This window comes from Candoia aspera, chromosome 4, assembly GCF_035149785.1.
Source record: "Candoia aspera isolate rCanAsp1 chromosome 4, rCanAsp1.hap2, whole genome shotgun sequence".
Taxonomy (NCBI): domain Eukaryota; kingdom Metazoa; phylum Chordata; class Lepidosauria; order Squamata; family Boidae; genus Candoia; species Candoia aspera.
This window is the reverse complement of record NC_086156.1, coordinates 94,884,943-94,900,042: the sequence shown is the minus strand read 5'-3', so window position 1 is coordinate 94,900,042 and position 15,100 is coordinate 94,884,943. Positions and strand designations below refer to the sequence as shown.

Genomic DNA, 15,100 nt, shown 5'->3' with positions numbered 1-15,100 from the left:
TCTTCTCTTAATTTTATTTTCCATTCCCCTTGACAAAATTCTGGTATCTCAGAGATTAGTTAGCCATTTGTGCTGGCCTATGATTCTTGATCTATAAAATGGTTCTTGTGCTAAGAGTCACCACGGTCTTTTCAGGCACAACCTTGGTTTGTATCTATTCCATATTCTCAATATGGCATGTCTAACATAATGGTTTTTAAAATCCACATTAAACTTGACTTTATCATACCACAAATACCCATGCTACCCAAATCTCAGATCATAACTTTCTAACTCCAAAAGTCTTCTCTTTCTCTGCAACACACTCTTTGATCCAAACCAAACAGGAAGCTACAAAATGCAATTCCAATCAGGTGAACCCAATCTTCCTCTTTCCTTTGAATTTTATAACACCTAACAGTAAGTCATGTATTTTTCACCAACCACAGAAATTTAGATATATGCTTCTGCCATTGTTTAAATGGTGCATCCATTGTCAAAACAGGTATTGTCAGAAACGAAAACATTATTTTAGGCATAGAGTCAAGCCTTGTGGTTTAACCACTCATGAAACTCACCCTCATCCTTTAGAATAATGTAGATGGAGAAACTTTATATATCTTCGTGACATTTTAAGCTTTACAGCAACATATGCAAGATGGTGACTGGAGTAGGCACTAGTCGTGGCTCAGGGGGAGAAGATCCATGTTGTTGGGCCCCTGTTTCCCACCCCCCTTTTTGTTAGTCAGGGGTTTTAGGGGAGTGCTGTGGGCCAATTTGGCCAATTTTAGGTGTCCCCTGGTTCCCCGGCCTTGAATATCTTTGGCCATTTGTGGAGATGGCTGGACCTCCCCTGGGCAGAGGGGTGAAGTGGCAGAGCACAGCAGACTCCGGTGGACCTCCTGAGGCTTTGAGTGAGCTGGCGACCCTCTACTGATCCTCTACTGGCCCTGGTGGGACCCTGCAGACCCCGTTGACACCAGCGGACTGTCCACAAGATGGTGGAGATGGTGGAGGTGGCAAACTGGTACAGGCCTTGCCATGAGGCACAGCAGAGTGTAATGGAACACAGTGAGGCCCAGTGGAGTGGAGTGTGGCAGGCCAAGGTGCTCAGCAGAGCATGTCAGGCCAAGGTGCAGTGAGTGGAGTGGCTGATCTTGGTGGACCGGGACCAGGACCGACTCAAGCAGTCCTCTTGGATGCTGGGTGGACTTCGTGGTTGGGGAAGAGCCTGCAACACCTCCCTGTGGTCTGGTGGTAAATTGGCCTTGTTGAGACCTTGTTGAGGTGGCGAATCCCAGCGGCAGGTCCTGGAGTTGAGAGGTGGGGCATGGTAGTGTGATGGACATTTCAACAAATGTTATAGTGGAGGACTGGTTGCTTCCCCAATCACTAGGGGGTGGCAGAGGGTTTTAGGGTCCCCTCGGTGTGAGTGGGGTGCTCCCTATCAGGTGAGAGACATGGGGTAAGCCCTTGATTGTCTCTTATTTGTACAAGAGTATCCCCCCTAAGTGAGAGATAGGGATGGGTAGGAGTGGGTGGGGTGCCCCTGTGATCAGTGAGAGAGGTTGGGGGGCACAGTGAAGGTGTGTATATGTGTATATGTGGTGGCTAGGCCCAAACAGTGCTGAGAGTGAAAGCTGGTGCACTGGGTGGGCTTGACATCACCTGAGGTTGATTGTCTGTGGGAGGATGGGTGTGTGGGGGAGGGCGCTCTTATTTCAATCCAGGGGTTCTGGAGGTCTGGGAATGAAGGCAACTGGGCCTGAAAGCTCTGGGGGCTGCAGGGTGGATCACTCTGTCGAGGTGGTGACAGGCCAGGGATGTTATGGTGGGAACTGAAGGGTGGGCCATCTTCGGGGAAGACACCCCTGGTGTTTGTTACCAGTAGCATCTTCTAGCCCTCTGCATTCAGACCCAGGCCCTGGTCAGCAGATCCTTGAGGACCTGGGGTTCCAGCTGCTGCTGCATAATGCCAGTCCAGTTAACAACAAGCCCTGCCTCATATGTGATTTAATCACAGAGGAGGGGGCAGACCTGGCATGTATTACTGAGACCTGGCTGAGCCCAGAATGGCAGGTAGCCCTTTCAGAAATGTGCCCAGCCAGGTTTCAGGTGTGGGATTGACTGAGATGCTGTGGCAGGGCAGGAGGGATAGCAATTGTGATCCAAGAGTCTCTAGTGGCCTTCAGGGGTGCTGCTCCATAAACGGCCGGTTGTGAGACCATGGTCTTCAAGTTGGGTTCCCGAGAGCAGTTGGGAGTTTTACTGCTGTACCAGCCTCTCTGCTGAATGGCAACCTCCCTGCTGAGCTGCTGGAGATGGTCTTGGGGCTGGTGATGGAATACCCCAGGCTTATGGTTCTGAGGGACTTCAATCTGCCATCCCTGGGGCATGCCTCAGAGGCAGCTCAGGAGTTCATGGCCACCATGGAGGCCATGGGCCTGTTCCAGATTATTTGGGACCCAACTCGAGACAGTGGCCTCACCCTGGACTTGGTTTTCTTGTCATAGCAGTGGCAATGTGATCAGAGGGGTGAGATAGACCTGTCCCCATTGTCATGGTCAGATCACACCTGGTGGCCTTGACATTCTCTGGCGCTGCCCCACCCTTCAGGGTGATAGGACCCATTCAGTTGGTCTGCCCCCAGCAACTGATGGACTCAGTAAGGTTTCAGAGGGAGCTGGGGGTTATACCTGAGGATCTACTGCACAGTCCAATGGAGGCCCTAGCCACAGCCTGGAATAGGGAGGAAGCCAGGGTTTTGGACAGGATCATCTCTGTGCGACCTCTCTTGCCTTATCCAACCTGGCACTCCCCGTGGTTTACGAAGAAGCTGTAGGTTTTGAAGAAGATCAAGAGATGTCTAGAGTGCCACTGGAGGAAGACAAGGACCGAATCTGAGTGAACACAAGCTAGAGCTGCTATTAAGGCCTACCTTGTGGTGGTAAGAGTGGTGAAATGTCAATATTTCTCTACTCTTATTGCATCAACAGAATGCCACCCGATGGCCCTGTTTAGGATTACCTGATCCCTCTTGGGTACGAGGGATGCGGTAATCCATTTACAGGTCTGTGTGGAGCAGCTTTCTGATCATCTGCAGGATAAAATCACTCAGATTCATTCTAAGTTGGACTCTAAGCATGAGGCACAGTATGGGAAGATGCCAAGGGGACGTACTTACCCTGTTATCTGGGAACAGTTTGATCTTGTTGGGCCTGACAAAGTGGACAGGATCCTCTGGACTGCAAATGCAACCACATGTCATCTTGACCCATGCCACTCCTGGCTGGTAAAATCGGCCTGGGAGGTGACTTGTGGTTGGGTCCAGGCAAAGGTTAATACATCCTTGAGGGAGGGGGAGTTTCTGGCTGCCTTCAAGGAGGAGCTGGTATACCCCCTCCTCAAGAAGACATCCCTGAACCTTACTATACTCGGCAATTTTCACCCTGTCTCCCACCTTCCCTTTTTGGGAAAGTTGGTTGAGAAAGTGGTTGTGTTGCAGCTCCAGAGGATTCTGGAGGAAACAGATTATATGGACCCCTTACAGTCAGTTTTCAGGCCCGGATATGGGAAAGAGACTGCATTGGTCGCATTGATGGAGGATTTCTGGTGAGAGCAGGATGGAGGGACTACATCTATCCTGGCTCTTCTTGACTTTGCAGCAGCTTTTGACACCACTGAACATGGTATACTTTTGAGTTGGTTCAGGGAGTTGGGTGTGGGTGGTGTAGTCTTATGCTGGTTCATCTCCTTCCTTGAGGGCTGGTCCCAATTGGTGGTGATAGGAGAGGAGTGATCTGCCCCTCGACCCCTCCATTGTGGGGGGCTGCAGGGTTTGGATCTCTCTCCTCTCCTATTCAACATCTACAGGAAACCACTGGGAGAGATCATCCATCACCATGGGATGAGGTATCATCAATATGCAGATGATACTCAGTTATATAGCTCCATCCTGGGTGAGGTAAGTGAAGCGGTAACTGCCCTCTCTCAGTGCCTGGGGGCTGTTGGCATCTGGATAGGGAACAACAGGCTTCAACTGAGCCCTGGTAAGATGGAGTGGATGTGGGTTGATGGTTCCTCTGGATCCGGGGAGATCTCACCTTCAGTTCTGTATGGGGTTGCACTGCCCCATTCAGACCCAGTGCATAACTGGAGGGTCCTCCTGGACTCACGACTCCTGCTCGAAGAGGAGGAGAGAAGGGCCTTTGTGCAACTTTGCGTTATGCACCAGTTACACCCATTCCTGGATCGAGAGGTCCTTTGAACAGTCACTCATGCCCTGATCATCTCCCACATAGACTATTGTAATGCATTGTACATGGGGCTACCCTTGAAGAATATCCGGAAGCTTCATCTGGTACAGAATGCGGCTGTGTGAGCAGTTATTGGTGCCAAAGATCAGCACATGGGACACCACTGTTGCACCAGCTGCACTGGGTACCAGTTTGATTCTGGGTCTAATTCAAGGTGTTGGTTATCACCTTTAAAGCCCTGCATGGCATGGGACCAGGTTACCTGAGGGACCACCTCATACATAAGATCTGTGCCACTTGGATTTTATATTTTATATATATTTTATCTTTTTATTGATCTATTTATATTGTAATTTATATGTTTTAATGTTGATCTTACTGTAAACTGCCCAGAGTCCCCTTTTCAGGAGAGATGGTGGTGATAGAAATTTGAAAAATAAATGAATAAATGAAATATGCTTGGAAAACCAATACTACTATCTGTAATCAATTAGATATACCTGCTTTTCAGAATTTTGAACTCTTACCTTGCTTACAATTCCTCCCAATATTTGATCTTCCTTCTATGTTAAATGATATAGAGCTAACGATTTGGATATCTGCCCAATCATTTAAACAAAATCACCTACATTCACAACCTGCCTGGTTGAAAGTGCTGTGCCAGCTGATGGCTTCCTCATGAATAGTGAACATTTTGTCTTCATCAGCCCAGGGATCCAGCTTTCCAACTTTCACTCGATGGAAGGACTGGTTTGGGAATGTGACCCAGTTCTCAATATCCAGTCCTGTAATCAGTTCTCCCTTGCCATCAAAGGAAATTTCATCTCCAACACTATTGTTAAATGAGACTCTTTTTAAAAAGAAGTGAAGCTGGACAGGAAAAAATATGCAAAAAGAAAGGACGGTTAATGTATAGAATTATGTGATACCATATAAATATTTTTACTTGAAATATTTTACAGTACATATGTGGCTACTGTAATGTGTTAGTTTTCCTCACCAGGATGGTTATCTGTGGTCCTTGGTCAAAAATCACTTTCTTACAGTATACTAACTTTCAATAACTAAGAATAATCCAGCTCAAGAAAACCATAAATATTACATTTGATTGATGGATGGATGGATGGATGGATGGATGGATGGATGGATGGATTGATCAGATTTATATAGTCACCCATCTCAAAAAAGTTGACTCTGGTTGGCATACAATAATCAAAGAAACAGTAGATATATATACAATAGTGACTTCAGTATTGGTTGTCTGATTAAAGAAGATTTTACAGGATTTTATCCCAGATGTTCAATGTGCGTTTTTACCCAAAAAGACAGGTAAGAGGCAATGTGAGAATAGTACTGGAAATTATTGACTACGTATAACTCCTTAATGAGAAGCAAGAGGTGATGTCTTTTCAGATGCAGAAAAAGCTTCTAATATCTTGAATTGGTTTTTTATGTTTAAAGATTTGAAGATAGGGACTAATTTTTGTGGAAGGAGAACCCAAACTTTAAACAAGGGAACAATTAGTATTTGAAGGTCATTTGTTTACTTTTGCACAACTGAAAAAAAAGATTCAGTTTAATTTAGTTCTTTGTATCTCTAAGTATTTCTGCACCATTTTAGTTGTCCTTTTGCTTTTAGTTCTTTCTTCACACTTTTCTATACAATGTATTTTATCTCTACTTTGAAACTCTTCTAAAGTATTTTATAAAATAATTTAAAGTGGTCTTCAGCAAAGGATCGTTACCTTGTCGTGGTGCTGGAGGTTGACCACCTCAATGATGCCATGAGCTAAACCGTGAAGGGCCACCCAAGACGGGAAGGTCATGACAGAGAGGTCAGACTAAATGCAATCCCTGGGGAAGGTAATGGCAACCCACCCCAGTATTCTTGCCATGAAAACTAAATGGATCAGTACAACCAGAGATATGTCGGTATCCCATCAGAAGATGAGACCCACAGGTCGGAAGATGGTCTAAATGCTACTGCGGAGGAACAGAGGATGAGTTCAACTAGCCCCAGATGTGATGACGCAGCTAGCTCAAAGCCAAAAGAACTGCTAGTGGCCGACGGTGCTGGTGGTGAATGGCGAATCCGATGTTCTAAGGATCAAAACACCATTGGAACCTGGAATGTAAGATCTATGAGCCAGGGCAAATTGGATGTGGTTATTGGTGAGATGTCAAGATTAAAGATAGACATTTTGGGAGTCAGCGAACTGAAATGGACTGGAATGGGCCACTACACATCAAATGACCAACAGATCTACTACTGTGGACAAGAGGACCACAGAAGAAATGGAGTAGACATCATAATTAATAGTCAAGTGGCTAAAGCAGTGCTTGGATACAATACAAAAAATGATAGAATGATCTCAATTCGAATTCAGGGCAAGCCATCTAACATCACAGTGATCCAAAAATACGCCCCAACCACAGATGCTGAGGAAGCTGAAGTAGAGCAGTTCTATGAGGATCTGCAGCACCTACTGGACAACATGCCTAAAAGAGATGTTAATTTCATCACGGGAGACTGGAATGCTAAGGTGGGCAGTCAAATGACACCTGGAAGTACAGGTAAGCATGTCCTGGGAGAACAAAATGAAGCAGGACATAGGCTGATAGAATTTTGCCAAGACAACTCACTCTGCGTAACAAACACTCTCTTCCAGCAACCTAAGAGATGGCTTTATACATGGACTTCCCCAGATGGAAAACACCGAGACCAGATTGACTACATCCTTTGCAGCCAAAGGTGGCGGACATCTATACAGTCAGTAAAAACAAAACCCGGAGCTGACTGTAGTTCAGATCACGAACTTCTTCTTGCACAATTTAGGATCAGACTAAAGAGATTAGGGAAGACCCACAGATCAGCTAGATATGAGCTCACTAATATTCCTAAGGAATATGCAGTGGAGGTGAAGAATAGATTTAAGGGACTGAACTTAGTAGATAGGGTCCCGGAAGAACTATGGACAGAAGTCCGCAACATTGTTCAGGAGGCGGCAACAAAATACATCCCAAAGAAAGACAAAACCAAGAAGGCAAAATGGTTGTCTGCTGAGACACTAGAAGTAGCCCAAGAAAGAAGGAAAGCAAAAGGGAACAGTGATAGGGGGAGATATGCCCAATTAAATGCAAAATTCCAGAGGTTAGCCAGAAGAGACAAGGAATTATTTTTAAACAAGCAATGCACGGAAGTGGAAGAAGACAATAGAATAGGAAGGATAAGAGACCTCTTCCAGAAAATTAGAAACATCGGGGGTAAGTTCCAGGCAAAAATGGGTATGATCAAAAACAAAGATGGCAAGGACCTAACAGAAGAAGAGATCAACAAAAGGTGGCAAGAATATACGGAAGACCTGCATAGGAAGGATAACAATATCGGGGATAGCTTTGACGGTGTGGTCAGTGAGCTAGAGCCAGACATCCTGAAGAGTGAGGTTGAATGGGCCTTAAGAAGCATTGCTAATAACAAGCCAGTAGGAGACAACGGCATCCCAACTGAGTTGTTAAAAATCTTGCAAGATGATGCTGTCAAGGTAATGCAAGCTATATGCCAGCAAATTTGGAAAACACAAGAATGGCCATCAGATTGGAAAACAACAACTTATATCCCAATACCAAAAAGGGAAACACTAAAGAATGTTCAAACTATCGAACAGTGGCACTCATTTCACATGCCAGTAAGGTCATGCTCAAGATCCTGCAGGTAGACTTCAGCAATTCATGGAGCAAGAATTGCCAGATGTACAAGCTGGGTTTAGAAAAGACAGAGGAACTAGGGACCAAATTGCCATTATCCGATGGATAATGGAAAAAGCCAGGGAGTTTCAGAAAAACATCTATTTCTGTTTTATTGACTATTCTAAAGCCTTTGACTGCGTGGACCCTAACAAACTGTGGCAAGTTCTTAGTGGTATGGGAATACCAAGTCATCTTGTCTGCCTCCTGAAGAATCTGTATAACGACCAAGTAGCAAAAGTAAGAACAGACCACGGAACAATGGACTGGTTTAAAATTGGGAAAGGAGTACAGCAGGGCTGTATACTCTCACCCTACTTATTCAACTTGTACGCAGAACACATCATGCAACATGCTGGGCTTGAGGAATCCAAGGCTGGAGTTCAAATCGCTTGAAGAAACATTAACAATCTCAGATATGCAGATGATACCACTTTGATGGCTGAAAGCGAAGAGGAACTGAGGAGCCTTATGATGAAGGTGAAAGAAGAAAGTGCAAAAGTTGGCTTGCAGCTAAACCTCAAAAAACCCGAGATTATGGCAACCAGATTGATTGATAACTGGCAAATAGAGGGAGAAAATGTAGAAGCAGTGAAATACTTCATATTTCTAGGTGTGGACATTACTGCAGATGGTGACTGCAGTCAGGAAATCAGAAGACGCTTAATCCTTGGGAGAAGAGCAATGACAAATCTCGATAAAATAGTTAAGAGCAGAGACATCACACTGAAAACAAAGGTCTGCATAGTTAAAGCAATGGTGTTCCCCGTAGTAACATATGGCTGCGAGACCTGGACCATAAGGAAGGCTGAGCAAAGAAAGATAAATGCTTTTGAACTGTGGTGTTGGAGGAAAATTCTGAGAGTGCCTTGGACTGCAAGAAGATCAAACCAGTCCATACTCCAGGAAATAAAGCCAGATTGCTCACTTGAGGGAATGATATGAAAGGCAAAACTGAAATACTTTGGCCACATAATGAGAAGACAGGACACCCTGGAGAAGATGCTGATGCTAGGGAGAGTGGAAGGCAAAAGGAAGAGGGGCTGACCAAGGGCAAGGTGGATGGATGATATTCTAGAGGTGACGGACTCGTCCCTGGGGGAGCTGGGGGTGTTGATGACCGACAAGAAGCTCTGGCATGGGCTGGTCCATGAAGTCATGAAGAGTTGGAAGTGACTAAACAAATAAACAACAACAAATTTAAAGTGGTAGATATATAAAAGAAGAGTTTAAAAATATGAACATCAACATTAAAACTAGAGAGAATTAAAACCAAAATATATACAAACCCCAAGATGAGAGAGAATGAGTACATCCACCTACCTCAATAATGGAGACATCTAGACAAGTCTTAAGTTCTTTGGGACCCCCAAGCCTGGGGGTATAACCAGGTCTTAAGGGACTTCCGGAACAACAAAAGGGATGGAACTGACCCAATGTCAGTTGCAGGGGGGGGAGAGAATTTTCTTTAAGGCAGGCACCACACAGAGAAGGCCTGCCACCTGGCACAAACCAAATGTAGGCCCCTACCAGATGGTACCTGCAACATGCCTTCTCTGCCACATCTAATGGGCAGGGCTCATATTTGAATATGAATTAAATATACAATACAAAATATACAATTAATGTACAAATAAATCTAATCAAGCTTGCCTGACTTTGCAAGAACTTTTAGAACCTTCACCCCTGCTGTTGTTAGAGAGAAACCAATCAGGAAACATCCGATCACTTTAATATCTAACGCAACTTTTAAAATTAATCAGCTATGGAGAAGAATAGGCAAGGGTTGGACTTAATTTTTCAAAATATCAGCATTATCTTTTTCTAATGCTAAAAAAATCAGTCATTCATGCTTTTAGATTCAGTATATAATGAAATCCATAAAAATGAAAGTGTCCATTTTTTATTGCTTCTATACGATGCAATGAGCAGGATGTGGTCGCGCTGCGGGTTAAACCACTGAACTGCTGAGCTTGCTGATCAGAAGTCAGCTGTTCGAATCCATGTGATGGGGTGCTCTCCTGATGTTAGTCCCAGGTCCTGCCAACCTAGCAGTTCGAAAACATGCAAACGTGAGTAGATTAATAGGTACCGCTTCAGCAGGCAGGTAACGGCATTCCATTTAGTCATGCCAGTCACATGACCACGGAAGTGTCTACGGACAAATGCTGGCTCTTCGGCTTTGAAATGGGGATGAGCACTGCCCCCTAGAGTCAGACACGACCAGACTTAATGTCAAGGGAAACCTTTGTGTTCACCTATACAATGCCATGATGGGAATTGGAAGATAAAGTTTTGTGTAATGGATAAATATCTTCTGAAATCAGAAGGATCCTTACAATCAGGTTATTAAATTATTCAGGGATGTGTGGGGTGTTTAGGAGGGGAAGTAGAGGAGGTAAAAATTGATTGAGAGCAGTGTAAATTGGATTGAGAACACCTAGGAGAACATAGGTTCTGGAAAATGCTGCAGATGTGGTCTGAGCAAGTGGTTGCTCTGGTCTTCAGATTGAGAGAATAAAAGATAGATTGCCAAATGCCATATCTGTAATTCTCCTCTTCCCTTCCCTTCCCTTCCCTCAATGAATATCTCCCACTTTTGCCTTTAGAGAGCAAGAGACATTTGGTTGGGCTGCACATAGTTGCTTTCTGAGTCGTTTTGCTAAATTGCCTTATCTGAGAACAGCTTCTAGATCTTAGCTAGAATCTGTCTGTGCAACCTGCTTAAACAGTTCTGGTGACTGCACACCTTGTCCTTTTCTGCCCTTATTCTCTGCACAGTCTACTTCAAACAATCCATGTTTCTCAAGAGCGAGCTTAATGTGAGCAAAGAGTAATAAAGCTTGTTAGAGGAAATAGTTACCATGTATATGTGTATCTGTAGGCAGGGGGGTAAAATAGGCAAATCATATATCTCAACTAGCTACAGCCTATCAGGAAGGGAGCTAAAGACTGAGGTAGCTGGATGGTTCAAAGCACGAAGAGAGTACAGTGAAATTACCAATTCCACAAAAGGAGAGAAAGATATGGAAGAAATATAGAAGACTTTTCTTACTTTCCTTCTACAGCTCACTGCTTTTTGTAACCAGAAGGCTGTGAGGTGCTGGAGAATCAGGGCAAATCAAATCCCATTTCCAACATATTTGATTATTCATAAATTACCTGCCATGGCTGGAGATCATGGAGATTGAGTTTTCTGCCAGTAAACATTCTCCTGTTTCGTTGTTGGCTCAACATCATGGCATGTAAAGCATGTGCCGCAGCATACACTGCATTGTATACACTGTAACTATCACTGGTCATCCTCATTTCAAAAAAGGCCCCAGGAAGGCTCTCCAGTTTCTCCTTCCCTGTACAGATGGCCTCCGTTTCATCATTCCCAGATGGATTTGGAAAGACACAGCCAAATGCTTGCTCCCACACATCTTTGAGGAAACCATCCTCTTTTGTGGAGAAATGGTTCCGTGTCTGGAGAAAATGCTGGAATCCTGAAACTTCATTTGAGTAAACTACAATGCTGAGAGCACCATGGAGAACTTGGATATCCAAGCTCCTCTGGTAAAAGAATGATGCGAGACCGTTTTGTGAAGCAACAATCCACACCTTACCTTTTGGCTTTAGAAGAACCAATTCCATTTCAGGTAGATGTAACAACCATCTTAAGTTTAAAAGATACTTATCATTGATTATGATAGCATTGGCTTTGCTGTTAATAAAAAGATAAAAGGTTTCAACAAGCGATTTCAACCCCTCAAAAACATTGGTGATATAAACTGCTCTGAATTGTTCCAAGAAGGCAGTGCAGATGCCATGGAGAGAAAACACTGAAAAGATTAGGTGCTCAAATTTTCTTCCACCACCTCCTTTCACAAGCACCCCAACCCAAGTCCACCTGAAGTGCAAAAGTAGTCGAATAATTCCCTTGTAATGAAGTTCTTCACCTGGAGCCATGTGGTAGTAGAAAGGACTTTCATTTGGAGAAGAGCCAGTTGGGAACTATGGAAATAAATATTAAATAGGAATATAGAAAACCTAGAGAGCAAAAAGCATGATTGACAAACAAAAATGTGTATCCTCTCTAAATTAAGAGTTCTGAAATACCTCAGCATATGCCTTCACATAATTTCTGTGCACAAGATACTTATGAGACTATGGTTGGACTAGGTGATCTTTGTGTTCCCTTCCAGATCTACAATTCTATGATTACGTACCTGTTGGCAGAATTTGCTTCCATAAAGACCCTGACATCTGAGCCTCTGTTTTGGCTTATTACTTATATATGTAATTAGTTGCTTACATATTTAGAGAACTTTTACCTTGCCCCAGGTTCAAATGACTCTGGGCAGTATACTACTTGGAAAAATGAAGCAAAGCACAGTATCAATGAAATAATAAATACATAATACATTCTCAAATAAGAAGAAACTAGAATGTTTCATGAGAAGTTTATATTCATATTCTGAACGATGTATTAGGAAACAACCCTCTCTTAATTACTCTACTGTACATTTTCAATAAGTTTTCCAACTGCCTTCCTAAAACAACTTTAAAATTTAAGTTTTGCTTTATACTCTTTCAGACATTTATGAACTGCTATTGCTTATGTGTTTCTTAGTTTAGCAAGTTGAATTTGCCAGCTGTAGCACTGCATCTCCAAGGAGAAACCTATTGATTCCTCTTCTAGTAACGCTTCTTCTCAATTTAAGATAAGATATTGGGGGAATGGGAGAAAACATCCAGGAGGACTTATTAGGGAAGGAAGGATTTTTCTGCTGCACTGTAAATGGAAATGAAGCTTTTGACCTTGCTCACATTGCATCTGCTGTAATGATTATATACATTTCTAAATTCACAGATATCTTTTCCTTTTATTATAATATATTGTTCACCAAGATTTATTGTTTGAAAATCTTTCCCGTATGGATTCTTTCCTTGTTAATATCTGACAACAACCTTCTCCATAATTGACATGCACATTCTTTATTAAGGTCCATCATTTTATTTTATGATGTAGTCAATACATTTTCTTAAATAGGCTCCATAGACAAATGTACATCAAAGATCATTATACCTTAAGGTCTTGCAATCCCCTACATCTCAAAAGACAAAGCCAATCCATCTTACCTGTGGTACTTTGTAAGTGTCTAAAATATCTACCATCTCAAAAGCAATTTCAGGATCAATAGTCCCAACAACCGATATGAGTTTGTTCAGAATGCCACACTTGTAATTGGGAACAAATTGGTTCTCACTGGATAAAAGTTCCGTTGTGGCATGATATGTCTGTGCCCCAGCATAGCTATCAAGGATTCTGAAGCCCAAGCTGATATTAGGTAAGAGCTGGAGGTCTTCATTGATCTTCTTCACAGCAAATATCATGGCCAAGTTATGCTGATAACACTTAGTCAGGACTCTGCAAAGGGAAAGAGATGCTGCATCACATGAAATTCTACCCCTGAAAAGGACAGTGAAAATAAATTCCATGAAGAAAATGTCTCAGAAGCCAACAAGCACTCTTTCATCTCAGTTGATGCATAGATTAACCTCCATCAAAATAATAATGATTTAGAAGGTAATAGTCACTTTTTCATGTTAATTGATTTTTCTATTATTACTCAGTATTAGTGTTGTATAATTATTTTTGAGGGGACTAATCACAGGGTGTTTTTTTTTTTTTCTATCTCTTTGCAATTTTTAGCAATTCTAATTACGTGCAGCTGACCATAATAGTTCCCAGATATGTAACACGGACATTAGCATTCTACAGCTGGGAATTAATATTGGATTAATTACTTTTTCTTACATTAGAGATGGTTTAATTTTAACTTAAATGACTGCAAAAAATGGCAAAACTGGGATATGTTAAGAATTCTGTCTGACTTTTACAAGATATCTGTAAAAGACTGCAGATATCTTGTTCAAGCACAAGCAATAGTGACTTTTAGAGCACCACAAATGATTCTATAGTAATGCATAAATTTTCTATTAGGTAATAAACAATTCAAAACTCTCTGAATATTAGAAACAAGCATTTAACCAAAATTCAAAGAGTTTTTCTTCCCTAACAACAGCTGTAAAAATTGGTGGTACTGCTGTCATATTTATGGCCTTGATAAGCTTCCTTGTAGGAACCTGTTGCGAAGGAGAAATTTGGAGAAAAATAATTAAGAGGAGTAAGAGGCAGAATGAGCATTTTACCAAATAATAACTTACAGAGCCCATGGTTCTCCTGTCTTCTCCCTCCCCACAAAAATGAAGCCCTTTCAGTTCATAAGAGTATTATTCCTGGAAGAAAACTGCATGTCTCATCTACTGAGGTAAAATATGCTGTATTGCTGATGGAACATTATTACTCCTACTGTTAAGAAAATAATTTATAACATGAGAAATAACATTTCATATAATCATTAGGTGTGAAAGATTATTTTCACCTGTAAAGGTTATATGATCTATTTTATGTGTTATAATTAACTATTGTAGTTAATTATGACAGATTAAATAGGTGTACTAAAGAATTTTATCTAGATTGATAATGACTTACAGGGATTCACCAAAAAGAGAATGATGGGGAACGTCCTCAAAGCTTTCTATATCTCTGTTTCTGAAGACGAAAGAAGTAACACCACCAATGCTTAGGTCACCTGGTTGGAAATATTTGTGAACAATCGGGATAGGATCTCGGATGCTGCATTTTATTGGTTCAGTCTTGCAAGCCATAGGTGGCAATAGCAGTAGGAGAAGAATCAATATCATCATAACAAATATTAGTCCCAGTTTGACAAAGTTTCTCTCATTTCCATATTATGCTTAAGAATTCCCAAAAGAGGACTAGCTTGAACTGAATCTCAATCTGTTCCTCACATAACTTCCATTCTGTTCTGAGTCTCAGAATACAAATGGTTCTGAGAGATCTTTCTGATAATGATCTTACCTGCCTCTAAATTCTAAAATATTTAACTGTCCATCAGCGCTTAGTCCTCATTCTTCCAAGTGTAATAATTTGTCAATCAAGGATTTGAGGAACAGCAAAGTTAATAATAGTCATTTTGATAATTGTAAGGGAAAAATGAAATTGCAACCTTTAAGTTTCCATCCTTTTAATTAAATAGTAATGGTGGAAT

At 42.2% G+C, this 15,100-nt stretch overlaps 1 protein-coding gene across 1 annotated transcript in view; it reads right to left on the bottom strand.

Moving 5' to 3' along the window:
* The window catches only part of LOC134496707 (vomeronasal type-2 receptor 26-like), a 46,234-nt gene that overhangs the window by 8,234 nt on the left and 22,900 nt on the right, over window positions 1-15,100 (bottom strand). Inside the window, exons 4-7 of the mRNA XM_063302416.1 lie at window positions 14,521-14,620; window positions 13,104-13,392; window positions 11,142-11,975; window positions 4,878-5,105 (exon numbers count right to left, since the gene is read on the bottom strand). Coding sequence (XP_063158486.1) covers window positions 4,878-5,105; window positions 11,142-11,975; window positions 13,104-13,392; window positions 14,521-14,620 — 1,451 coding nt within the window. The remainder of the gene's footprint in view (window positions 1-4,877; window positions 5,106-11,141; window positions 11,976-13,103; window positions 13,393-14,520; window positions 14,621-15,100) is intronic.